General features: G+C 37.8%; 1 protein-coding gene across 1 annotated transcript; it reads right to left on the minus strand.

The window, feature by feature from the left end:
- Positions 1-132: 132 nt before the first annotated feature.
- PHF7 (PHD finger protein 7) lies at positions 133-25791 on the minus strand. The gene is made up of 10 exons (XM_044656919.1): positions 25608-25791; positions 25116-25168; positions 7719-7810; positions 7175-7300; positions 6551-6675; positions 3813-3972; positions 3082-3188; positions 1443-1559; positions 1007-1119; positions 133-742 (listed from the first exon to the last, which is right to left on the minus strand). Exons 1-10 carry the CDS (start codon positions 25646-25648, stop codon positions 519-521), a joined length of 1158 nt encoding a protein of 385 aa, XP_044512854.1. The 5' UTR covers positions 25649-25791; the 3' UTR covers positions 133-518.
- Between the last annotated feature and the right edge of the window lie 288 nt (positions 25792-26079).

The following is a 26079-nucleotide window of genomic DNA, read 5'->3' on the forward strand; positions in this document are numbered from 1 at the left end:
TTTTTCTCTATTAAGTAGTATCCTTAAAAGGAAAGCAAATCTTTCCAGGCCCCCAAACTAAAATGAATCTAGGGAGAGGGTCCCTAGCCAAATTCCAAAGCAAAGCATATAGAGATACTCAATGGTGTTTAAAAAAAATCAAGTTTATTTACATATTAACATATAGAGTTTGAGGTAGGAAAATATTGAGGGAGATCTAGGGGAGATTAGAATGACTCAGGAGAGATCACAGTAGAAGAAGAGAAAAAAATCCCTGAAAGTGAGGGAGAAAAAAAAATCAGAAGTACTCTGAGGGTCAGAACTACTATGAAAAAAGCCTACATAATGAATATGGTTGCTCCCATTTTTGAACCTAGAATCCTCCCTCCTCTCAGAATGCAGGGGTCCCATCTCCTGGTCAATTCTTCTCATTGCTACCTTTCTATCCTCTTCCCAGAGCCCAGGAGTCCCATTTCTCAGCAAACACTAAAGAAAAAACCAGATCTACCTGGTGGTCCTTGGTACGTACTGATGATATCTTACTCCTTTTTTTTGCGGCATTTGGAGATTTTGACACGCTTTGCTCGCCATGTGGATCTTCTCCTTTCCCAACAGGAAGAGTCTGTTTTTTCTGGAGAGGACAGTTCTGAACTTTCTTGCAAAAAGGAGGGTCCTGGATTTTCTTCCTGGGAACTATTTTGCCCAGTCTCTCTGTAAAAATGCCTTCTAGGACTTAAGGTTTTACTGCAACCAGGGATTTCACCTATATTTTTAAATATACAACATATATTAAAAGAGATGTGTGAAATGAAAGTCTAATTTTTGTAGGCCAATACATTTCCCAGAAAGCCAACTAGGGAGTTCCAAATTAAGGAGTATGAACTCCAAGTTCCCTGGTCTCTGCTAGGCCATGTTTCTTTCCCAGTAAACAACAGTCCTACCTCCTGTTTTGCTGTTGTTGTTGTTTTGTTCAGACCAAAATTTATCCCAACCCCCAGAATAAAAGAATTCTGATGTCCAATCATACCTGTTGATATACACTCTGCACATTCCCACTTCTTAGAGTTGCGCCTAAGAGAAGAACAACTTCTGTGGGTTCCTTGGGATCCACAAGTGGTACACAAAATGAGGCTCCACCTCCTAGAAAGAGAACCAAAAAGGGGTTTTTATTGGTGCTACTCTTAAGACCAGACTGGAAAGAAAAGATACTAGGCTACTAATTTTACCAATAAATAAAATGGAAATTTGCATTATGAGATAAAGGGGCCTGTCAAAAAGACAGTTAAATGAGAGCCAGTGATTAAAGTGGGAAGGAACCTAAAAATCCTGTTTTCTGATGACTGTGAACATCACTGGAAGAGGCTGTGAAGCTTGGAGAATGAGTTGAAGCTTATGCTTCTGGATACTGGTACTGAATAGGAATACAAGGGACTCAGTTAGATAAAAAGTAGCTTCCTACCTACCCCTCACTCTCAAAGTTGTCTCTGCCATCTTTATAAAGGCAAATTGGAGCATCACAATGTTGATGGCGCTGGTATAATTCTGAGAAAGCTCCTGGCTCAAGTTCCCAGGCAGCATCTCTGCAGAGAGAGAAGAAGTTGTGAACAAGGGATGCCCAGTGCACATCAGAGATTTGGAATTTCTGGCCATTTGGCCAGGAGCCAGGAGCTGAAGTGAGGTGAGGTAAGGTACTATACACACAGCAAATAATTCAACAAACATTTATTAAGTGCCCACCATGTAAGAGGCACTATGCTAGGCAGAGGAGATACAAAGACAAGAATGAACATGGTCCTTACCCTCTAGGAGCTTACATTCTACTTGGGAGGAATAGCACATACATAAATAAACATATATTATGTTCAAAGTACAAAGTCATTTTGGGGTGAGAAGAGGAAAGTTCTCTTATTAAAAAGAGAATTTCAATTGAGTTCTGTATAGAGATTCTAAGAAGAAGAGGTGAGAAAGGAGATGGGACATTCCAGTTAAGAGCCAGTGAAAAGACGTGGAGGCAGGAGATGGGACTTTCTGAATAGGGGACAGCCAGTAGGCCAATTTGGCAGGAACACATCACATTTGAGGTGCAGTAATGTGAGTCTGGAGAGAGAGAGGGTAGAACCAAATTGTAAATGGCTTTAAATGTAAAACAGAGCCTAGAGGCAATAAAAAATCATCAAAGTTTTTTGAGCAGGGGAGTGATATGGTCAGGCCTGTGCTTTGGAACTATCAATTTGGCACCTGTTTGGATGGTGGACTAGAAAGACTAGAGGTTGAGCAACAAATCAAAAGGCAATTGCAGGAGAGAAGTGATGAAGGCTGGAATTAGGGTGGTATGAATTCTAAGGGCAGAGGAAGATTCAACAAGAATTAGCATAGATTGTTTGAGGGAGGGTAAGTGAGATTGAAGAATTAAGGATGATTCCTAATTTGTGAACAGGATGATTCAAAGAATGGTAGTGTTTTGGACAAGAATTGGGAAGGAATTAAGAGGAAAAGATAATGAATTCTGTTTGAGCATGTTGAATTTACAAGCCTATAGGTTATCCACATTGGGAGGCAGCCAGCTGCTGGTGACATGGGACTGGAGTCAGAAGAGAAATGTGGAATGGGTATGTCAATTTAGGAGTAATTTTCATAGAGATAATAAGTGGAAGCATGAGACCAAATAAGACAAACAATGTAGGAAGAGAGAAGAGGGGAGTGAAGTGAAGAAAAGAAGAAAAGACCAGGAAGAGAGTAGAGAGGAGTGGAGCCCACATAGGGAGTGGAACATGGATAGTGTTCCATGGATGATGCAGCAAAGGAGACCCAGAAGGAGGGAGAAGAACTGGAAGAGGACTTAGTAAATGCTTGCTGAAAAAAATGGTACAATGCTTAGGGGGAGGGGCTGGGGAAAGGACAGAATTTATGCCAATAACCCCGTGAGTGGGAATGGAGGGCTTAGCATGCAAACCATTTCAAAATAGGTGCTCCTTCCCTTTAATCAGAGCCTTTCTCATTGCAGTCTATATATCTATGCTACTTCCTAATCCCTTACACTGCCCTCTGGCAATTGAGACATCTGCTCCTGAACTAGGTTTCTGTCTTAAAGGTTCCTGTTACCTGTCTGGGATATGTATTCCCATTCTTAACATTTCTTTAGGAAATTCCTCTCGATTATTACACTGAGGACATTTGAAGAAATGCTTTGCTGATGAATGGGCATATTTCTGTAAAAAAAACAGGGGTAAAGACTCATGAACACCTTCTATACATATATATACCCTAGAACCACCACCACAGAACAATGATAAAGCCTAGTGGACGACCTAGTTGGGGGACTTGGTGGAGCTGGTCACAAATGGGGAGGATCTTAGCTATTATCATCTATGCTTAAGAATTTAGGTGGGGGGAAGTGTGTGTTCTGGAAGCCCAACTGTCTGACTTAGAAACAAGGGTGCCCTCTAGCTAATATCAGCTTTCATCCCTAATCCTGGAGGCCTGTGCAGTTGTGGTCCTCACTGGATCTAACTACCTGAATAGCTATATTCCTATCCTTTTCATCTCTGGAGGCTGAGTTCTGGAACTATTCTGTGGGTGTTTTTAGTTAAGCATCTCTTTTAAACATTTAGCATAGTCCTGGAAATAGTCTGGCTATGTGTGGGTCTTAGAGACCAAGGTCTGAAGCTCCCGAGTCTGCTCCCTGGCCTGCTAGTCTGGGCCAAAACCACACAGGCCTCCAGAGTTGGGGAGAAGGCTGATGTTTACCTGGGCATTCACTTGGATGCTTTTGCTTCCAGGTCAGACAGTGGTAGAGGCCTCAGGGGGAGCCTGAGGCAGGTAAAGCTCCCCACCTGTATACACTTCCGGTGGTATATCATACGACTACAGCATGGACTCTGAATATTATCATCATTTCCTCCAGATAAGCTTTCACAACATAAGATGCAGTCATCCTCTGCCCGTTTCTCTGGTTGAATGTCCTGTGTTGGACGATGTTTTTCACAAAAGGATCTGTAACAGAGGAACCAGACTAGGTTTCTAACAGTATGGGACAGGATATATTAAGTGTTTCTAAGCAAACTCTAAGTTCTTAAACTTTGGGAGTATTTTGTACATCCCTTTTAAAATCTGTATTTTTTTAAAGTAAAATATTAGTTGTTAAATTTCTATTATTTAGTTGAACAAAACTAATTCCTGCATTCACTTAAAAAAAAACTCTCAAACTACATACTGAGTCTATAAGCTTTCTATCTATCTAGAGTCAATACTATGTATCAGTTCTAAGGCAGAAGAGTGGTAAAGCTCTGAGTAATGTAGGTTAAATGACTTGCACGGGGTCACCCAAGTAGAAAATATCTGAGGATAGTTGAACTTTGACCCTGTCCAGGTCTCCCTAGCTGCCCCCAGTTATGTTGATCAGAATTCCCAAGTCTTTCAAAGTTGTTTATCTTTTCAATATTTTTGTTTAAATTATTCTCCTAGTTCTGCTTGCTTCACTGTAACAATTCATACAAATCTTTCCAAGTTTGTCTAAAACTCCTTTTATAATTTCATATAGCAATAGAATTCCATAACATTCATATACTATAACTTGTTCAATCTTTCCCTAATTGATAGGCACCTCATCTGTTTCTAACTCCTTTTTGCCCCCCTCCCAAAAGAGCTGCTAAGAATATTTTTAGAAAAAGCTAGTAAGGAAGTATTTGTTCTGGTAAACAGTCTAGAACTATACCTTACCACCTTCAAAGGGACCTGTTTAATTGTACCTGCTAAAAATGCTGGGGACCCTGAGGCCTGAGTGGAAGGCTAAATGGGGTCAGCATGTGATCTTTCTAGCTCATGTATATAATGCCACCAAGAATGGCACTTTGGCTTTAATCTGGGCCTGCTTAAGTTTGGGCAACTGTTCAAACTTGCTTCTTGATATCTAGGATTTGGAATTTCAGAAGATGGAGAAGATGAGCAGCTTTACTACTAATAAGCTTCTTGGCTAACAGATCATTTGAAGGAAATCTATGGTATTACTCTGTCAGAAACTCTGGCAAGGAAAGAGGTACACTTTGAAGTTGTAGTGCCCAGGGGAAGCACAAGGAGTGTACACCAGTGCAGAGCTATCCTATACCGTACTTCAGAGCTTGGAAAATTTGCTAGTTTACAACATAGCCCCAAAGAATGGTTGGGGCCCATCCAAAAACAATATTGTACAGATAAATTGCCCACCAAAGAATCAGTTGTATCCTCTGGCAACCAAGATGAAAGAAGAAATGGAGAACCAACCAAGAAAAGTCCTATCATGCTCTATCTATTTACCAATTACAGATGGTTGATTGGAGCCAGATATTCCATGGAAAGGTTCCAAGTAATAATTTAGATGATGAGGAAACCTATAGGTGGGTACCTTCTCAAGGGACAGAGAACCCTTCCAAGACTGGCCATGAGGCCTTCTTACCACCTGTGCTGTGCCTCGGTGAGGAATGGATGCAATGGCTATCCTTTTTCTAATACTCCAGCTGTGAAAGCTCCAAGGAAAAGACGCTGCATCTAGAGCCTGACTTATTAGGTGCTAGATTTACTAATTGTATTTACTAATAAATTACCTACTGGGTTAGATTCTTATTTCCTTATTTTCCTCTCTCTCTTCTTAATTGTAAATAAACTTCCATAAAAGTCAATTTTGACTTGAGATTATTCTATATAATAAATATTATGTAATATATAAAAATAATATATAATAGTTCAATCCTCTGGTGACCATCTTTTAATATATTGAACCCAAAAAAACCCCTTTCCCCCCTTACATTTTTGTAATTTACTAGATTTAATAATTTATTAGTAAATACATCACAACTTAATGGAGACACAGGAGGTGGTCAGTGGGTGTGAGGATACAAAGGTTACAGAGTGGACAATGAGTCACTATAGGAATGACCAGACTATCTGGCCAGTGATGTGGCTGATATATAATGTCCCACGAGTTATGAAAAAGGAGGTTGTATATGCATACAAATAGTCAGACAATGCCCATTCCTGGAGTGTATACAAAGTATATGTTGTGACTTCAACACACGATATTGCACATTATAATAACTTGACATGTAATACTATGGGACATATATCATATGTGACCTTTTTTGTATTTGGTCTACCACATACAACTCTACTCTATGTTTCTGCATGTGGCCTATTTGTCTTCTGTCCTGGGTACAGCCCTAATGTGGAGGTTGTGACTGCTATATGATAATCAGTGAAAGTGTGGAGAAATCTGAAGGTATTGCAAAGTTGTTCTATAAATGTGTCCCTCCATTTCCTACAAGGCTCGAAGTCAAAAGAGCACCTTCCAGAAGATAAGCTGTCCAAGAGTCAGACGTGGTAATATCAGCAGGTGAGGCTTCAATGGCTGGGAGATTATTCTGTAGTCTGAATCATCACTTCCAAACAGCAATGCTGAACCTGGTGCAGCTTAGAGAGGTGCTAAAAGTACTAGAGGATAGATTCAAACTAGGCCTAGGATAATCTGCTTTCAATTTCATCCATGGCTAAAAGGCAAGCTCTAAACAATCAGCTCTAACTTTGCTTCCCCAATGCTCACTTGTACTCTCCGAAAAACTGTGAGATGCAGCCTCTCTCTCGGCCACAGGGTAAATGGAAGTTTCTTCGGCACCTCTCCTTCTGGCAGAAGATGGCAGCTCCCTTTTTCTTGCATACAAAGCAGGTCTGTAATTGAGACCCCAGACAGTGCTCACAGCCCCAGAAAGGAGAAACTACAGCCCCGAGTTTATTTTTAAGGACAGGTAATCTTAGAGAGCAACCCTGGACCCTCCTGCCCCTGAGTAGCCTATGAAAGCACCAGGACCTGTTTTTTGTTTTTTTTTTTTAAACCCTTGTACTTCGGTGTATTGTCTCATAGGTGGAAGAGTGGTAAGGGTGGGCAATGGGGGTCAAGTGACTTGCCCAGGGTCACACAGCTGGGAAGTGGCCGAGGCCGGGTTTGAACCTAGGACCTCCCGTCTCTAGGCCTGACTCTCTCTCCACTGAGCTACCCAGCTGCCCACCTGTTTTTGCTAAAGGCTGGTCTCTCCTCAATTAGGACCTTAACCAACCAGAGTCTGGAATAGACAGGGAAGGTATTAAGCCCAACAAACACCCAGAACCCAATAGGGTGAGGACAGGGACAGAGAAGGGGGCAGAGGCCCTTATTTTCAGGGTTTCTAGCCTTCCTAGCAGCACGGCTTGTCTCCTTTTTGATGTCTTCCGGTAAAAATCCATGGAAGCCATCACTGGCCCGGCCACGCTGGGGCAGCCCACTGGACAGGATCTGAGGGGCAGCAGAACAGAGAGACTACAAGCATCAATGAAGAGCAAGATAGTAGGATGTAGTAGTGAGGTTTATTGTTATTACTGTACACAATGATTTATAATAATTCATATGTATCTCTGGCATTTGAAGTTTATTAAGCACTATCTTTATAATAATCCTGAGAGAGCAGTATCAGTATGAGTATTATAATACCCACTTTACCTGAGCCACAGAGAGGTTAGATCATTTGTTCATTATCATTAAATTAGTGAATATCAGACCCAGGACTCAAATGCAAATCTTCCGATTCCAAGGCCAGTAAGTAAATTTTCTACTTAAACTGAGAAAGCAAGGGAATAACTAATGAAATGGGGTCAAGTTTTTGAGGCAGGGTGGAGAAAGTAAGGGATAGCAAACAGCAGCAACTGGGAATTTAAAGGAGGGAAGGGAATTTACTCACAAGACAGAAGTAATGGATACGGAGATTATCTCTTTGCAGAAACTCTCCTAATTTTTCAGGATCTCCTGGTTCTTGGAGGCACATTCGGCAAACTAGAAAAGACCAGGCAAGAAGAATTAGTCTAGAATGCAAATTTGACTAAGAGAAAAGCCATAATTTTAGGACAAATTAGGTAGGATTTTGCTCCGAGGCAGGCTATTCAGGAAGCATAAAAGTTAATATATGTATTTTTCCCTGATAGTACAAGTTTTTAAGAAATGTACAATTTTTACAATTAAATTGTGTTATTGATGCATTTTTTTTTAATAAAACACAACCACTTCTTCAACCTCCACAATTTTGGAGTTTGGGACTAGATTTAGAATTCTAATGATAATGCACCAATAAAGAAACTAATGCAAACAGAGTAACAATTTTATATGTACTGAAAATATGTAACTTGTTACTGATGAAATGCAGTGACTCTCCCAAGGGATAGACAGCCAGTATGTATCCATATGAACCTAAATCGTCATGACTCAGACATTGACTTCTTGTCCAACTCTAGCAAGCTGCCCATCAAAAGAATATTCTCTTTAGTTCAGACCTAGGATTTCACTAGCATATACAGGACTCCAGGTAAAGAAATTCCCTCTCTGTATGCAGAGTAGTCGCTCTCTTACAGTTTCTAACCCAAGATGAACAGCTGTTGATGTTCTTTTACAATTTTTTTTAATAGATAAGCAAACTCACCTCCCCCCAAAAGATTGAGTTTTATAACAATTCTCTATAGAAATTAAGTGGCATTGTAACAATAATGCACTTTCCGTACATAGAAGCAACTAAGTTTTGTACTTAATTGGTAAGAATAATCAAACAGGGAAGTTACTGAATGGCCTGCTACTGAATAACACCCATATTAAGACATTGATTTAGGACAAGTCTGGGATTTCAATGGTGAGGGAATTCTTGTTGTGGAAACTCCCTTCACCAATATAGCTTGACTACTTATCAGAGACAGAAATTGAACCCATGTTTTCCTGATTCCCAGGATAGCCCTCTATCCACTATACCACTCTGACTCTCTTGCTCCATAGGATTCTACTAATTTGAGCACATGCCCTCTCACTTTTCTATGGCTTATGGAAAAAATAGTGTTCATCATAAATTCTTTAAAGGTATTGGTATATCTGAATTCTATCTGATCTCATAATCTTTGGGAAAATGTTGGTAAACACCCCAAAACAAGATTTCTATACAGACAGAACGCAAAAAGATTCTGTATAAAACCATGAATAAGGCAACTGAGGCAATAAGAAATTGTGACTTGTCCAGGATCACACTGCTAGTTTATGAGGCTAGATTTGAATTTAGGTCTTCCAGATTCTATCCCCTGCCCCACCTAGCTAAGTAAGGTTCTGAAGGAACATTGTTCCTTCTCCCCAGGTAAACACTAAACCATCATATTACTCCCTCCAAAATGCTCAAATAAATGTATCTCTAGTTTCTCTGGACTCCAGTGTTTCCGGAGTTTCCTACTCAACTCCCACCTTTTTATAAAAAAATGCTTGAAAATCTTTATTCCATTAAAGAGCCATCCCTCTACTCCCAGAGGATCGTACAAATTTTCCCTTGGTTGTAAGCTATTAGTTTTTGTCTTTTGGATATTGTATTCCAATTATTCCAACATTTTGTTTATAGTAGGAGCTACCAGATTTAGTTATCATCCTATATTTTTTGGTACTTGAATTCTTTCTTTCTGGATGTTTGAAACATTTCTGAATTTTCGCTATGATATTCCTAAAGTTCCCTTCGGGGGGAAGTGATTGATAGAGTCTAACTCTGTCCTTTGACTCTAATAGATTTAGAGAGTTTTTATTTATGATGTACTTTGCCTTTTTATCCTAATAGATGTGTATAGTTTTCACTTATTATTTGAAATATAGTTTTGTAGGCTACATTTTTTATCTTGGTTCTCAGAGATTCCAATGATTCTTACATTATCTCTCCTTGACCTGTTTATCAGTATTTTTTATACCAGATATACTACTTTCTTCTTTTAAAAAACATCTTTCAATTTTGTTCTCTTAAAGAGACATTGATTTCTATTTGATCTATTCTAGTTTTCAGGGATTTCCTTTCTTAGATAAGGTTTACCACTTCTATTTATTCTTCTAATTCTGTCCTCAATAGTTTTTTTAACTCTCTTGCTTCATTTTCCCCTAGGTATTCATGTAAACTTCACAGAAAATGCATTTTAAATTTGGTTCTTTATAATTCTTATAAACTTAGAATTCCAAAATGTTGTTTTTTAAAATTCTTTTTTCCAGCTTGAGTTCCTTAATTAGGCCATTGTGTTCTGTCTACTGATACACCTTTGAATGAGGTGATTAGCCTTACTTGATCTTGCTCTAGGATTCTTGAATCACTGACTTCTACCTCTTGGGGTTAGGGCCACCTTGATCTCCGAGATTCAGATATTGGATGTTCAGGCCTTCATTTGACATCTTTAAGATAGGATGTCAAGGATTTTAAAATTCCTTTCACTTGGCTGTCCTGGACTGAATGGTGGTCAGTATTATCCTGGTTGCTTTTCTTTGCTGTTCCACAGGACTTCCAAGACTCCTTGTAGCTTTGTGACTGACTACCCACTGGCTTTTTCTAAACTCTCTATTCTCATTGCCTCTAGACATAGTCCCTTTCAGGTTACACATGTTCTAACCCTAATCTAGGTGTTCATTTTGCTTATCTATTGTCATATGAAAAAATGCTTGAAATCACTATTGATTAGGAAAATGCAAATTAAAACAAGGCGAGATAACACTTCACACCTAATAGAATGGCTAATATGACAGAAAAGGAAAATAAGAAATGGAGATGTGGAAAAATTGAGACAGTACTGATGGAATTGTGAATTGGTCCAACCATTCTGGAGAATAATTTGGAACAAAGGGCTATCAACTGTGTGTACCCTTTGACCCAGAAATACTACTACTAGGTCTGTATCCCAAAGAGATCAGAGAAAAAGGTAAAGGATCTATATAAACAAAAATATTTATAGCAGCTCTTTTTGAGATAACAAAAAGAATTGGAAATTGAGATGACCATCGATTGGAGAATGACTGAGCAAGTTGTGGTCAATGAATGTGACGAAATACGATTGTCCTATAAGAAATGACAAGCAGAATAATTTTAGAAAAGCCCTAGTATGATGTGATACAAAGTGAAGTGAGCAGAACATGGAGAACACTGGACAATTTTGTAACAGATCAACCACAAATGACTTATTCTCAGCAATTTAATGATCCAAGACAATTCTGAAAAATATTATTTATCTCTGAAGAATTGATGAAGTCTAAATGCAGATCAAGGCATACTTTACTTTATTTTTCTTGAGTTTTTTTTTTTTGTTGGTTGCTTTCTTTTGTTTGTAACATGGCTAATATGGAAATGTTTTGCATGACTGCACATATATAATCAAATATATCAAATTGCTTGCCTTCTCAAGGAAGAAGAAAGGGAAGGAGGAAGGGAGAGAATGTAATTGAGAAAAATAATTTAATAATTTTAAAATACACAATCAGGGACAGTAATATCGATACCAAAATCTACAAGTTTGGAATGGATGGTGGAAGTCGGGGAAGCTGAGTTTATAGGCTAAGAGGCCATCTGCTGGGCAACAGGAATCTTACCGCCCAGAACCTGTTCTAACAAAAGCATGGGCTGGTTGAGTGTAGCGCCATCTGGTGGACAACTGCAGCACCTCAAGGGTCACCAGGAATACTCAACGAGTACACACAAACTTTATACCAGTGACCCAAGGGAGGATGTACAGGTATTTGAGTGTGGTGGTCAAAAACATGAGATAACATAAATTGGAAAAGAAAGGGAAAAGCATAAGTACCAGGAATGTTCTGGTGCCTTTGTGTTTGAGTGAGCTCCTTAAGAACAGGGACTATTTTTTGCTTTTCTTTTATCCCCTGGAACATAGTAGGCACTTAATAAATGTTAGTTGGCTACCTGTGTTCCAAATAATTTGCTTTTCTATTTTTAACCAATACCAAATGAAACATAATTTCAGGTCCAGGAGTATTCCAATCATACTTATTTTTCTATTATTTCCTTTGAGATTCTAGACCTTTTGTTTCTGCAAATGAATTTTTAAAATTAGTTTTCTTTTACCTCTCTCTTTAGCAATGTGATTGGTTTAACACTAAATCTTTAAATAAATTTAAATATGAGTACTTTTATCACAGTCCAACCATGAAGAATGACTATCTTATTTGTCATTCTATATATCCTGTTTTTTAATTGAATGAATATCCATTTAGTTTGTTACAGTATAACATTTTGTAATTTATTTTAAATGTGATTTCCTTTTCTATTTTCTCCTAGATTTTGTAATTGTTATTTAGAAATGCTTCTCTCCATTCCTCACTTATAACACTCTATTTCCTTTCTCCAAGCCTTTGCAGTGGTTAGTCCCATACCTGGAATGCCCTCCCTCCTCACCTCAGCCATACAGAATCTTCTTCCATTAAGGTACAGCTCAAACACTAACTGCTAAATGATGCCTTTACTGATCCCTTTGACTGCTAATTTGTATTTAATTATTTTGGAATGCACGCATCTATATTTGTACATAAATACACACAAATATGTACTTTTAAAAATTTATTTAAAATATTTTTCCATGATTCCATGATTCATAATTTTTCCCACCCCTCTTCCCTCCCACCTCCTGCAGCTGACCAAATATGTATTTATTAACTTTGTGTTTGTTATATATACATTTGTATATTTCCTTGTTGCCAATATGTAAGAATGTAAGTTCATTTTCAGTTGAGATCTCTCCATTCTTTGTATTTATGCCTGTAGGACCTAGCACAGTGCCTGACTTATACTAAGCCTTTATTTTCCAATTACTTTATTGAAGCCATTGTCTCAATTAATTTCTTTCCTGGTCTTCTAAGTAAACCATCATGTTTTTGTTTTGTTTTGTTTTGAGAAAGGATTTTGTTTATTTTTTATATGTATGTGTTGTTCTTTTTTTCTGGATGACATTTTGTTTTAAAAACATTTTTCCATGTTTACATATTTTATTTTTCCCCCTCCTCCCCGCTCCCAGCTCCAATAAGCACTTCTACTAGATCATACAAATGTTATTACTTGTGCCTATTTCCATATTATTCATTTTTGCAATAGACCATTCTTTTAAACCCCAAACCCCAAATCATATATCCATATAAACAAAGGATAAGTCATGTGTTTTTCTTTTGTGTTTCTATTTCCACAGTTTTTCTCTCTATGTGGATAGCATTCTTTCTCATAAGTCGCTTAGAATTGTATTAGCAAAGTTCATTATATTGTATTGTTTCACAATGTTTCACTTTCTGTGTATAATGTTCTCTTGGTTCTGCTCATTTTACTCTGCATCAGCTCATGGAGGTCTTTCCAGTTCTTGGAGAACTGGAGTTCATCATTCCTTACAGCACAATAGTATTCCATCACCATCAGATACCACAATTTGTTCAGTCATTCCCTAATCAATGGACACCCCCTCATTTTCCAATTTTTTGCCACCACAAAGAGTACAGCTAAACCATCACGCATTTGGAATAACTGTCCTCTTTTCCAATGTACATGTCTTTAACATATTCATCTTGTTACCAAGCATTTTTAGAACTGTCAAATGACAGTGGAGAGAAGGGACATCTTTGCGTCTAGTGTTTCCCTATGGAAAATGTTAGCTTTTGGTTTGAAACATTCTTTTATCACATTAAAATTGTTTTTATATGCTTTTGCTTTTTCAAATTTTTTGCATGGATGAATGCTATGCATTGTCAAAGACTTTTTCTGCAGCTTGTAACGTGTTTTTTGCTATTTTTGTTTTAATATGAATAATTTTATTATTCTCCCAATGTTGAAACATACTTGCATCCTTGATATAAATTTAATTTGGCTGCAGTAAGTAATTTCTTGGATATATGCTATAAATCCTTTGGCCAGGATTTAGTTGAAAACTTTTGCCTCAATATTCATGAGTGATATTGGTCAATAGTTCTCTTCCTGTGCATTCCCCCCCAATCTCTGACCCCTTGAACTTGCCCTAGAGTACAAGCTGTGTATGTGTGTGTGAAGAGTTCTTCCTACCCAAAAGTAGAAAATGCTAACTTGCATGAGAAGCACATGGCAAACTGTGTTTTAACCCAGACTCCTCTGACAAGAATCTGTCCTCCTGAGCTACAATTAAATAATTATCAGGAGGACCAATACCACTACTAGGTTTGTACCCCAAAGAGATAATAAAAAAGGGTTGTACAAAAATATTCATAACCACGTTTGTGGTAGCAAAAAAAACTGGAAAATGGGGGGGAGTGTCCCTTGATTGGGGAATAGTTGAACAAACTGTAGTGTGTGATGGTGATAGAATACTATTGTGCTATAAGGAATGATGAACTGGAGGATTTCTACATGAACTGGAAGAACCTCCATGAACTGATGCAGAGTAAAATAAGTAGAACCAAGAGGAAATTGTACATAGAAAGTGAAACACTGTGGAATGATCCAATGTAATGAACTACTAGGAGCAATGCAATGATTCAGGACAATCTGGAGGAACTTATGAGAGAGAATACTATCCACATCAAGAGAAAGTGGGAGCAGAAGCGCCGAAGAAAAACATATGACTTGGTACTTGTTTATATGAGTATAGGATCTGGGGTTTTGGTTTAAAAGATTGCTCTATTGCAAAAATGAATAATACAAAAATAGGTACCAAGTGATAAAATTTGTACAACCCAATGGAATTGCTTGTTGGCTCTAGGAGTGGGGAGCGAAGAGGGGAGGGAGAGAATGTGAATCATGTAAACATGGAAAAATATTTTTAAAAATTAAAATTAATTATCAGGAGGAAGATCAAACACTCCAGTGGGCAAGAGGATAAGGCCTCCCATGACAATACTTTTGACTCCACCATTGATCACAGATCTAGAGCCAGAAGGACTCTCAAAAATTGACAACTAACCTCTCATTAAAAGTCAAGAGAGGCCTGGAAAGTTATATGACTTGTCTGGGACAGGTAGTTATGTCAGGAGTAATAAAAGAGTGACAGAGGCATCTGGGTGGCACAGTGGAGAAAGCATCAGGCCTGGAGTTGGGAGGACCTGGTTTCAAATACACAGACATTTCCTAGCTGTGTGACCCTGGGCAAGTCACTTAATCACAACTGCCTAACCTTTGCCTTCCTGTCTGGGTTGTTACTAGGCCAGAAGAATTTTTAAACAGAGTAGCAAGGTGCCTTTTCTGGAAAGCCAAGTTTTCATAACTGTAAGAAGATGGAAGAAGCATGAGAGAAAGAAATAAGAATAGGGAGGATAATCAAGGAAATCCCTGATCCAATTATAGGTTTCCTGAATGTGATAACAAAACAGACCATTGTTTTAGCTTAAATTCAAACTGAAGAAGTTCCTCAACCAATCTGATGAAATTTAGGTCATTTGGTCATTAAATGAAGGTATAAATGTGACACAGAGAACCCCTAGTGATTGGCTGACCTAGGATCAGCTATCACCCTTGTAGTCTATAAAAGCAAGCTAGCTCCTTTCTACAGGTCTCAGTCCTTGACGATTCCCTCTTTACTTTCCCCCTTGTACTTCTACTGGAATGCAGCTTGCCCTCAAGTAATTGACTGGTGGCCAAAGAACATGGTCAAAGAAAAAAAGTGCTTTTATAAAAGAATGAAAGAAGAATTTAACAAAATTGATTTCCTGGACCAAAAACTTCAGTATAGAGCAAAGTCTGAATTCCCCAAAAAGATTTCTGGCACAGTACCAGTTATGAGAATTGTTCTGTAGGTACTCCAAGTTAAAGAGTTCCCAAATTAAAAATTCCAGGTACAAAATCTTCTAGAAAGAGATGTCCTAATATGATATGTACAGCTTCTTGAAGGAGGAAAACTATATATGTGATTCTTGCAGAACATCCTATTTGGAAAGCAAATAAGGGGTCTACTTTCATTAAAACAGCCGACAGTTCCCATCTGAGGATTTTAGCAGAGCCAGAAGCTAAAGGCAACAGCTAAGCATGGACTGGAAGCATATAGTGGAGTGACATCTGGCAGAGACTCAAGTCCAAGGTCATTGAAAGCAGTGTGAATAATTAGCAGCCCTATAGTACTGGAGAAATAAGTTATTCTTCCTCATACATGCCTTAATCATGCATGAAAGGTAAATATGCCAGCAGGAGCTGAGGAACTATAGTTTTAGGTATGTAGACCCAGAATCCCTTGAACCATGAGTAGCTAATCTCCAGGAAACCTGCCTTGCAAATTGGTGTGACTCTAGGCCCTAAAAATAGAAAAAGGAGGTTCCATGTTGGTATAGAAACTGAAGGGAAAGATAGAGTTGGGGATATAAGAGGGATAGGGCTGGCTTAGATAGTTTAAAAGGAATGAAGAGAGGTAGGAGGGGAAAGAAACTCTCACAGGGCAGCCTATTCTTTTGTATCCCCAGGATTTTAAGAGGAGTACTGAAGTAGATGGTCTTGTTCTTCTCAGCAGCATTACTTTTGATTTATTTAAAAAAAAAAACAACTTGCATTATAAAATGTTAGATTGTTTCTTTTATGCCTATATCCCCAGTGCCTAGAAGAGTCCCCAACATGTAGCAGACAAGTCTATATACTTGTTGACAAATTATTATTCCCTGAGCAAAAGGGGAAGGTAGGAAGGTATGTTGGACAACTTTAGCTATGACTTTGGCTCAGAAGATCTCTGATAGAAATAAAAGTAGGCATCCTTGAACCAGCCTCCCAATTTCTTGTCTCATCATCTACAGATCATCAGCTCAACATTGGAGATGGCACTGGGACCATCATAAGTTAACTTGGTCGTTGACCACATGGTTCTGAGAGTTCTACAGTGACATGTTATATATACTTCACCCTTGTTATGGTCTGACCCAGTTATCTGCAGTCATGTAAAAGAGAAAGAGAGCAGTGTACATTATGGTGCAAACATGCAAGGCACATCAGGCCATAAACTGAGCCTGAAAAATGGTGCAGTGTGGGTAGCTGTTTATCAGACGGAGACCTCCCATTCTCACAGAACTTGGTAGCAACTCTGGGTAATGCTAGAGACACCCACGCGCCATATCAGAAACAAGCTAGAGAAGGAATAGATAGTACATAACAATATGTTGAGCAAGAAACTGATAGAGTTTGTAGTAGGGGTTCCAGAAAGATTACTTTTGACCTTGGAAGCTTGGGTAAAAATTTTGTTGAAGCTTCACAGGACTTTTGCCTAGCTGGGTGGCCAAGACGGTGTGGCAATGAGATGAAATCTTTTTTCCTTGGAGTCTTTTGAAAGTAGGATGTGGAAATATTTCCTTAGGAAAGGAAAGGCATTTGGGCATGTTTGATAAAGGTTCCAGAGATTGAAAGGAGGGAAATTAAGATTATGCATCTTGCTAGGATGAAATAAGTTCACCTGGCTGGAAGTTTGAAAGCTATCTTTAATAAATTATGCAGTAAATGTACTCTACTCTATAATGTGGGAAAAGTTATCTTTTTAGGGAAGTAATCTATTCATGGGAAGTTGGGTAGAAGACAATTTTCTTTTGAAGGCAAATCATTTTGGCAAATTATGTCACTTGGGGGTAATTTCCATATATATATATTTTAAATCCTTATCTTTTGCCTTAGAAGAGATACCAACTATGGGTTCCAAAGTAGAAGAGCAAGTAACAGCTAGGCAATTGGGGTTAAGTGACTTGCCCAGGGTCACAAAGCTAAGAAGTGTCTGAGATCACATTTGAACTCAGGTCTGACTCTAGGCCTGGTGCTCTATCCACTAAGCTACCTAACTGCTCCAATTTCCATATTTTTTTTTAGCCTAGATTATGTGAGATGGCATTAAAAGGGTTGGATACTGAGAAAAGAGGAAGTCAAGTCCCATCCGGGTGTATCTGGGTTCTAGTGAGTGAACTGAAGCTGCTTAAGCTCAAGTTGCCACCTGGTGCTTCCCCAGCTACAACCCCTCTAGCCCTAACTTGGGTGTCTTGTGCCAAGGTTAACTATAGCATCGGAAGAGTTTCACTGGTCAAGTGCACGTTGTTTGTAGCCATGTCAGATGATATGTATGACCTACATGGTGGTCATTTTATACACTTTTGCCATCATCAACTTCAAATTGTATGTGCTTGTATGAGGTTCAATATTTCTTTAACCACCTTTAACCAATCATGTAATGCCATGTTTCAGGGATGCAGGTTTGTGTCCTTGGTCTGTAGTATACAAGGTGGTCACATGTGCTTCAGATTTATGTGCTACATATTTTGTTTCCAGGTGGACTTGTGCTTACAGACTCATTCAATTGTAATGTGAATGATATATCCTAGATACCCATTTGTGTAGTTATTGGTATTTGGAAAACTGTGATTGGTTTATGATTATTTATGTATATTGTTCAGTCATGTCCAACTCTTTGTGACCCCATGGACCAAAGCATGTTAATCCTGGCCTTAGGGTTTTCTTGACAAAGATGCCGGAGTAGATTGCCATTTTCTTCTCCAATAGATTAATGCAAACAGAGGTTAAGTGACTTGCCCAGGATCACATAGCTATTAAGTGTCTGTGGTTGGATTTGACTGTAGCCCAGAGCTCTATCCACTGAGCCACCTAGCTGCCTCTTTTACTTAGGGAGATGTACCTTAAAATACATGTTTACAGATGTCAGATGTCCTGTTATATCCTGTATAACTTATAGCAAATGCCTATTTTTACTGGTAAAAAAATGAAGGAGCTGCTCAGAATAGCTATGACCCCAGGTTTCTCTGAATGGTGCTTCCCAGTGACTTTAAGGAGTAGAATACTTCATTTGTCTCCTCTGACCAAAGGCTTAGTGTTTAGAGCCAAGGGAACTAGGGCTACATCAGTCAACTAGTTGGAAGATTAATGAGTGAGTAATGAAGGAGAGGGAAAAAAAAGGAAAGAAAATGAAGGACTGGTCATGTGTATGCAAGCTCAGATCCCATCCCTGGGGCTAGGGTGAGGCATGAAATTATCATTCTTCTGTACCCCACAAAGTGCCTGGGCAAGTGGGTAGACCAGCTTTGGTTTTATTCTGCTGAGTCAGAGTAATCAGCATGGTGTGACAAACTAGCACAAGGTACTGCTCAAAGTTGCAGCCAGATCCCCAAGCCATTTCCATGAGCTCCTCTCCTCTTCCACTGCATCAAGAGAGAGAGGGAGAGAAAAAGAAAAGAGTTTGTGAAGAACAACAGAACTGTAGGCCATCCACTCCCATGAGCATGGACATAGGAAAATAGAAGAAATCTGGTGGGGGTGGAGAACCTCAACTTTGGGAAGCAAGTGCTGCATTTTTCGTATTATTTGTTTTACTTCCTAATATAATTAAAAGTGATTTTCAGTAGCTTAAAGAGTTTCTAATGGATGAGGAATGAGCCAAAAGAAACAGAACCCAAGCCCTGAGAAGCTTTACGGAGTAAATGGAAGGTAGTGCTTGGTAGGCTGTCCAGTGCCTTACCCACATCCTCCACTACCAGTTAAAATAAACAGTTGGCTAATTTTACATAAACAATCTTGAAAGGAAACTGCTTCCAAAGTTTTTTAATCACAAGATAAAAATGTAGAACAAGCTGAAAAATCACCAGATCTGAACTTCTGTACTGGGACTGAATGAACAAATCCTCAGAACAAGTAAAAAAGGAAGGAAAGGAAGCCTTTTGTATCATTAGAATTGGGGTCTAAAATATGTGATCTTAAATTCAAAGATAATGGGGGTTAGATGAAGCACAAAAACAGCAGATAAATTCTTGTTACCTATATTCTCCTTCAAGAGATAGCTGGGTGGCACAGCAGCTGAGTCAGGAGGAACTGAGTGCACATCCTGCCTCACATAATTGCTAGCTGGGTGACTCTGGGCAAGTCACTTGACCTCTTTTAAAGAAATACAAACTAAAACTACTCTAAGGTACTACCTTAGACCTATCAAGCTGGCTGGCAAATATGACAAAAAAGGAAAATGATAAAATGTTGGAGGGGATTGTGGGAAAACTGGAACACTAATACACTGTGGCAAAACTGTAAATTGATCCAACCATTCTGGAACCATGCCCAACGAACCATAAACTATGCATACTGTTTGACCCTGCATACGACTACTGAGTCTATATCCCAAAGAGATCAGAGATAGAAGAAAGGGAGCTACTTGTACAAAAATATTTTTAGCAGCTCTTTTCATAGTGGCAAAGAATTGAAAACTGAAGGGGAGGAGGATGTTCATCAATTGGGGAATGGCTGAATAAATTATGGCATATGGTTGTAATGATATACTATTGTGCTATAAGAAATGACAACAGAAGAAGGCTTTAAGAAAAACCTGGGCTTAAAATGAGCAGCAGAACCAGAACAGAGTATGCAATAACAGAAATATTGTATAATGATCAACTATGAAGACTGAATTATTAGCAAAACAAGGTCCCAAGATAACCCCAAGGGATTCATGATGAAAAATGCTATTCACAGCCAAAGAAGGCACTGTTGCAGTCTGACTGCAGATCAAAGCATGCCATCTTTCACTTTATTCCTGTCATGAGTTTTTTACTGTATGTGTGACATGTCTTCTATCATGACATAAGGAATATAGGGGGAAGGGGGGAAGGAGAGAATCTGAATCACAAAATGTCAGAAAAACAACTGTGAAAAATTGTTCCTACATGTAATTGAAAAAAAAAATTAAAAAGTTAAAAAAATTAGGGGGCAGCTGGGTAGCTCAGTGGATTGAGAGCCAGGCCTAGAGACGGGAGGTCCTAGGTTCAAATCCGGCCTCAGACACTTCCCAACTGTGTGACCCTGGGCAAGTCACTTGACCCCCATTGCCTACCCTTACCACTCTTCCACCTATGAGCCAATACACAGAAGTTAAGGGTTTAAAATAAAAAAAAAATTAAAAAAAGTTAAAAAAATTATGTTGAACAGCCCTGGACTAGGTTTCTGATTTGATAAATTTCACATCTCAAGAAGCAATCTAATCCAAAGAGCATTATTAAATCCCTTCTGTGCCAAAGGTATGGTGCAAGACAACAGGGAAACACAAAGTGAAAAAAGTCCTTCTCCTCAAAAAGCTCACATTCTACTGAAAGACTACACACACAATTGTATGCATGTGATAATTTGAGGGAAATTGAATGAACACAAATAACCAAGGGGATTAGGACAGACTTTCCTGAAGACATGGTATATAAAATGATCCTTGAAGAAAATGAGGGTACCCACAAGGCAGAGTACATTCTTGGTATGGGGGACAGACTGCTGCATAAGGGCAGGGAGATGGGAGCTTCAAGAAGACCAGTTTAGCTGATCCTGGGAAGATAAGCTGGAATCATATCCTGAAAGATTTTCAATGCCAAACTGAGGGGTTTGGGTTGTTCTTATTTTTAGGGGCTCAAATTTCTTAAGCATGGGAGCGGTATGGTCAGACTCAAACTTTTGAGAATATTATTGTGGCAGTTGTATAGAATCTGGATTGGAGAAAGGAGAGAAGCCAAAAACCCAATCAAGAGGCTACTACAATAGTCCAGGAGAGAGGCAATGAGGATGTCAACTATGGTAGTGGCTGTGTGAGTGAATAAACAGGGATGGAAACGAGATACTGTGGAGGTAGAAATGAGAAGACTTGAAAACTAACCATGTGAGGCAGGGAGTAAGGGAGGGGAAAAGCCAAGGATAACTAAAGTTGTGAACCTCAATAACTGGAAAGATGATAACTCTCCAGAGAAATAGGGGCATTTGAAGGAATGGTAGCTTTGAGCAAGAGGAAGATGATGAATTCCATTTTGGACAAGTTGATTTTAAGAGGACTATAGAACATTCCAGTGGAGAAGTCCAGGAGATATTTAGTGAGAGAGGGCTGGGAGAGTGGGAAGATGATGAGATCACCAAAAAAGAGGATACATTGAGAAATGAGGAGAGAACAAGGCAGAGCTAGTTCATTTAAGGGAGTCCATGGAGTAGTCCTGATTAATTAGGATGCTGATGATGACCCAGCTACGGAGATTAAAAAGATGAATGTATATTTTCTGATTCTTGGTTTTCTATTCAACTTCCTACAATGAAGGGGTTTATAATTGGTTGCCTAGTCCCAGAAATCTAAATGGACCTTTTCTGATTCCCTTGTATACTGTTTTCAAAAACCTTTCTTATGTTATGTCTAAGTCTATATAATTGATTAAAAAGGTTCAATATCTAATAATATACTGAGTATATTTCATGAAAATAGAGTAGATCATCAAGATAAATTTCTAAGACAGAAAAGTTTAGGAAAGGTAAAAAAAGGTAGACTGATGCTGTTGAAAAAGCTTCTCTGAGAAAAAAAAGGCAAGTTATTTTGAAGTTATTTTAAATGTTACTCTTTTGCACAAAATAACCTTGCTCTTAGGCTAGAGAAACAAGCAGGAATCTTCAAACTTGAAACTTTTAAATTTGCTTGAATATGATAATATGACAGTGATATAAAAAATTGTGCACTGAACTATAAAAAAACCATAAAGTTTTTGTCACAAATATAAATAAATTTCTTCATTTATTGGGGAAAATTATTTGTGGTAAGTAGAAAACCAGTTTTCTCTTAACATTCGGTTAAACTGACATTTATATCACAAACAAATGAGTCATACTGGCAGATATAGCCATCTCAATTCTGAAAGTACTCTGAGGAAAGTTTTATTGGTTTCATTGAAATAAGTCAGAAAATAGATACAAAAAACAAAATAACAAGTACACTAATCTCAAAAGTACCAATATGAAAGGAGACAAAAAACAGGAATATTACAATGCAGCAACTATGTTTAGCATTTAAAATGGTGTGTAGGCAATTATTTTCATTTATTACACATTATTAATTTATCCACTGAGTTTCTATAAGTCCAAGTGATAATAGCCCTTGATAGACTAGATATAAAGACCTACACTTTTTTGGGTAACTCGTTTAATATGTTGATTTTTGTCTTGAAAACAACCTTGAAAAGACATAGCAACTGAAACACAATGACATAGTCCTGGAGATATCAAATATCAAATATCTCAATAAGAACCTGGAAATCTTTGCTACTGTGACATATTATGCAAACCAAGTATGCTTTCGGTATATTATTTAAATGGCTGATATTCTTAACCAAACTGAGAAAATAAGCAAAGTCTCACCAAATAAAAATGTATGTGTTTCAAGGGAGTAGAATGATTCATGGGTTAAAAAAAAGAAATATGAGAAAATCCACTAAATTGCACATTAAAACCCTTAGTTAATGGCTTGAAGTAGAGTTCCATGTTGTAGACAGAAAAAAAAATAGTGCATCTTTATGAGTCACAGGATAAATTATGGAGTCTTTCAGCCCTATAGTTATATAAGTTAAATTAAAAAGATGCTAGATATAATTTTGTTCCAACTTGATTGAAGGTATAATAATAAAATTAAATTACCACTGATTGTTTTCTTTTTGGAAGCCAATTTTTCTCAATGAATACAACAGACTTAAGAGCCAAGAATGACAAAAAATAAACCAACAATAATTTAGATTCTGCAGATATTTCATTAGAAATAGAGAACTTTAAGTATCAGGCATTTGTACTACTCCAATTCTGGAGTCAGCAACATCAGACCTACTGAAATCATACATGATTACAGACTCACTGAATCTTATACAATCCTAGAAACAGCAATGATGATACTTTTAACCTTACCTTAACTGCAGCATCATGTGAGAGATCTTTCAGAAAACTGAAATTAATAAAAACACACTTAAGATCTTCTCTTGCTAAAGAAAATTAATCTAATATGGCCACACTCTCAACAAAAAAAAAAAAATAAACAAAATCAATTTAAACCAAGTAATAGTTTTGCTACAAGTAAAAGCTTGGTGAGTTAATTTATGATAAAAGAATTTAGCTTTTCCTTTCATTAGAATTTTGTGTGTTCTTTGTGACCTTTTTTTTAACCCAAGAGAGATAAATGAAGCATGAGAAATAGAGTCATACTGGTTAAATACAATTCAAAGGTATAGAAATGGGGAAGGAAATTACAGAACATCTTTCTTATACTTTTATAGAATTCTTTAATGTTTACTTTTAGTACTTTTTTTCTAAAATAATTCGTTAGTTTCTGTTTAACAGTTTCAAATTATAATTTGACTTCTGCCTATTCTTATGACTTTTTTTGTTCTTGTACAAGTTGTCTTTTTATTCATTTTATTAAGCACAGTGTTTAAGCAAGGACAAATTTAAAATGAAACTGATAACTCTTAGTTTTTGTGTTAGTTACTTTTGGTACTATTTTTTGCATCAAAAATTACAAAGTTGATTTAAGGGCTCTCTTTTGTGTGTATAGCTTACTCCAGGCACTAAAATGTTAAGGCTCTAGCTAAAGGAGGAAGGGTAAACCTAATTATCTTACTGCTGAAGGACGGAACGAATCAGAGGATTTGGGAAAATTGTTATTATGGGAAAAAAAGATAGTTAGGGTGGAAGCTTTATATGAATTGATTTTACATTTTTTCTTTGTTACTGTTGCTTCTTTTAAATTTATCTATTTTACACCAGATTTGGAGTCAGAGAGTTCTGTGTTTGAATCCCACATTTAATATTCATTGACTGTTGACTGTGGGTGAATTACTTAACATTTCTGTGACTCATGTTCCTCATCTGAAAGATATTAACTCATGGGTTACTGGAAGGAGCTAATTTACACACAGTGCTTTGTAAACCTTGAAGTGCTATGTTGTCAGTTATAAAGGATTGTATTTTTGAGCTAAAAATCATTATAGATATTTAGCTCTTGAGGAGCTTAGAACAAGTTATTCTGGGAAGAAAGTGGGGTTTGGTAGAATAAAATGTGAGATGTTACTCAAGTTTGAACTCTAGTAGAATTGGAACAATGCCTTTTTCTAACTTGCCTAAGTTTATCCTTTTTGTATAGCAGGGTGAAGAAAGAGATAAAGAGCAAGGAGATGATGTCTAAAAAATGCTTTGAGCTCCCTTAAATAATAGCTAACATTCACAAAGTACTGAAGGGTTTGCAAAGCTCTAAATATAAATTATCACATGTAATCCTCCTAACATCCCTGTGAGATAGGTGCTGTCATTTATCCCTATTTTAAAAATGAAGAAAATAAATCTCAGAGAATTTAAAGTGATTTCCCCACCATCAATCAATATATGCATTTATTAAGCACCATGTGCTGGTTAACAAGTGCCAGAGGCAGAACTTAAACCCAGGACTTCCTGACTCTAACTCCAGCACTTTTCCCCCCAAAATCATGCTGCTTTCAGAATCAATCCTATAATTACCCTGACTTTCCAGGGAAAGGTAATTTTAAAAAAGGACAGCCTCTCTGCCCATCTTACCAGGCCCTGAAGACTGCTGCATTTGTGCTGTCCACCAAGACATAACTGGACTTCTGTATAAAAAGGAAAAAGCACACAATGACCTTTGGGGTCCCCTTCTCTACTTTCTGTGGCTTTTCCCTTACTATCCCACCCACCATTTCATAAGTAAGACCAGAAACTGAAGAATGTCATAATTTCTTTTCGAATTTTTAGAAAATGCATAAAGTATATCTACTATCCACACTGTTTAATGCCCAGTATCCTCATAATTCTTCCTTTCTGCCCTAGTCCTTCAATCTAAGGTAGGCTAACCTTCATAAAACAGACTACATAAATTCACATTATGCTGAGCTACTGTCAGTTTCTAGGAGCAAGAGGCCTTTTCCTTTTGTTATCTGACTCTTATTATCCCTCTTCCCAATTCTACTCTCTGAAAAACTGCAAAATGAAGGATAATCCCCAGCCAACTAGACAAATAGCTAATAATCCTCTGAAGTAGTCCAACTCTACCTCAGTCCTTCTGTCTTTCCCTTTCTGTTCACAATTTTCATTAACCACGGCTCCCCTTTCCAATCTGGAATCTCTCTGTAATTTTAAAAATAGACTCTTCCAGCTACAAATATTAACAAACTTCAGAGCAACTGTTCTCAGGTCTCATGGGGGAATGAAATCCAGCACCTTCCAAGACATGCAATCCCATCCTTGTTCATAATCCTGTAAGAATCAAAAATATAATACTTTTAGTTACATTTTACATTTATTACTTCATTTGATTTGTACAACACTATGAAATAGAAGATGTTTTATTTCCATTCCACAGAGCAAGAAACCTAAATTTCAGATCTGTCCATGGCCACTGAACTAGCCAGCAGCAGAACCAGAGCTCGAACTCGGGCTTACTGATCATAGATACAATGTTCTTTACACTTGACCACAATGTTTCCTCTACAAAGACAGTGGTTACTATCCCAATTTCATTGTG

The sequence above is a fragment of the Gracilinanus agilis genome, chromosome 1 (assembly GCF_016433145.1).
Source record: "Gracilinanus agilis isolate LMUSP501 chromosome 1, AgileGrace, whole genome shotgun sequence".
NCBI classification, from domain to species: domain Eukaryota; kingdom Metazoa; phylum Chordata; class Mammalia; order Didelphimorphia; family Didelphidae; genus Gracilinanus; species Gracilinanus agilis.

Excerpts from the sequence above, each read along its gene's own strand:
- PHF7 (XM_044656919.1), bottom strand. The coding sequence starts at position 25,648 with ATGAAAATTGTGAACAGAAAGGGAAAGACAGAAGGACTGAG. Across the intron at positions 3,189-3,812 it reads ACCACCGGAAGTGTATACAG|AAATATGCCCATTCATCAGC; the intron begins GTGGGGAGCTTT and ends TTTTTTTTACAG. Across the intron at positions 1,120-1,442 it reads GACAACTTTGAGAGTGAGGG|GAGGTGGAGCCTCATTTTGT; the intron begins GTAGGTAGGAAG and ends TTCTCTTTCTAG.